Consider the following 1897-nt stretch of genomic DNA (forward strand, 5'->3'; position numbering starts at 1 on the left):
TGCCGTCGAGAGTTAGCGCGAACCTATGGTTCAGCTTTCACGTTCCCCACTCACTCACCGTCCCGATTCGGCGCTGGGCGGTGACCGAAGTGTCTTTCCCAATTAAGCTCCGATTCACTCACGGCGTCTTCGGCATGTTCAGCACAGTGCGTTGAGATTGAGACCCTGCATATCAGTTCAGCAAACAGAAGAAAAAGTAGCACGCGTGCCTGTCCCTATGAATTCACGAATACTTCCGACCGTCTAAACATCTGAAAGCCGAGTATGGCTCTCCTACGACTTTATGCAGCGCGGGCTGCGCCAGTATGTCGGCAATACACCCGGAGTTCTTCCACATTACAATCCGCTTGCAGACGAGGACGACTATCAACACATGTGTCACTCTCGAGTTATCGTCCGCAAACCACCCAGCTCATCAAGTCGATACGACGAAACTCGACAAACTTGCAGTCAGGAATAGCGGCAGCGACAACACTACAAGATGGGCCGTCGAAACCACTTCCCGATTACAAGCCACCAACCACCGGCTTCCTGTCATATCTGCCTCAGAAAGCGGTTCCATACGGCGAGCTGATGAGGCTGGACAAACCGGCAGGTACATACTACCTCTTCTTTCCTTGCATGTTCAGCACACTCCTCGCTGCAACCATGGCCACCCCTCTCGCAGCACCATCCGCAGTCATCAGCACAACAGCCCTCTTCTTCACAGGAGCTCTCGTAATGAGAGGCGCCGGATGCACGATCAACGACCTTTGGGACCGGAACCTCGATCCACACGTCGAACGTACACGATTACGTCCCATAGCCAGACGAGCAATCACACCCCAGCAGGCTATTGTCTTCCTCGGAGGACAACTTACGACCGGTTTGGCTGTTCTTCTATCACTCCCATTCGAATGCTTCTGGTACGCGACACCATCACTTGTTCTCGTTACGCTTTATCCTTTGGCAAAACGGGTAACATACTATCCCCAATTTGTCCTTGGGCTTACGTTCTCTTGGGGTGCGATGATGGGCTTCCCTGCGCTGGGTGTCGACCTGCTGGCGAATCAAGCAGCGCTCACAGCGGCAGCTTGTCTTTACGCTAGCAACGTTGCGTGGACCGTTCTGTACGACATGATCTACGCGCATATGGATATTAAAGACGATGTCAAAGCGGGCATCAAGAGTATCGCACTCAAGCACGAAAAGGAAACCAAGATGGTGTTATCTGGTCTTGCCGTTGTTCAGCTTGGCTTACTATCAGCTACCGGAGTCGCGGCAGGCTTAGGACCGGTCTACTTCGTCGGGTCGGTCGGGGGAGCAGCAGTCACACTAGGAACGATGATCCGACGAGTGAAGCTGAAGGAAGTCAAGAACTGCTGGTGGTGGTTCGTGAATGGTGCATGGTTTACTGGCGGTGTCATCAGCCTGGGCCTCGCTGGAGAGTATATCGCGCACCTCTTTGGTTGGTATGGGGATGTTGAAGAGGAGAAGAGGTCTATTGCCATTTGATCCCACGTTGTCCATGCTACAATGGATCATGTCTGTCGTCCAGAGGATCAACTCGGGTGCACCTGGAAATGGCAGTGTATTTCGACGAAGCTGTATAGATTACATGTATTGTTACTAGCTACGACACCATGATAAGAGGCTCACGACTTGGAAACACGTGTAGATGCTCTTCTAATTCCTTGCAAACCTTGTCCTTGATCATCGTAGTTCTGCACATGATGCGCAGGACTCTGCCATCGCGTAATGATGCGCAATGACTATGCTGTATTCGTTTCGGTACTGGCGTTGCAGAAGCTAGTGTTGGAAACCGGTTCCGTTGGGGCTGTAGAGTCTGAAATCGAGGGTGTTGCCGAAGGAACACAAGTCGAAGCAGGATCTTGCACGGATAAAGTGCGTGTTGTAT

At 52.0% G+C, this 1897-nt stretch overlaps 1 protein-coding gene across 1 annotated transcript; it reads left to right on the forward strand.

Annotated features, from left to right (window-relative positions):
- Window positions 1–621: 621 nt before the first annotated feature.
- J4E93_007952 (uncharacterized protein) lies at window positions 622–1494 on the forward strand (the record flags this gene model as incomplete). The annotated part of the gene is made up of 1 exon (XM_049345855.1): window positions 622–1494. The coding sequence occupies one exon, from the start codon at window positions 622–624 to the stop codon at window positions 1492–1494; it is 873 nt and encodes a 290-aa protein (XP_049196788.1).
- Between the last annotated feature and the right edge of the window lie 403 nt (window positions 1495–1897).

This window comes from Alternaria ventricosa (assembly GCF_023758065.1).
Source record: "Alternaria ventricosa strain BMP 2768 chromosome Unknown scaffold_15, whole genome shotgun sequence".
NCBI classification, from domain to species: domain Eukaryota; kingdom Fungi; phylum Ascomycota; class Dothideomycetes; order Pleosporales; family Pleosporaceae; genus Alternaria; species Alternaria ventricosa.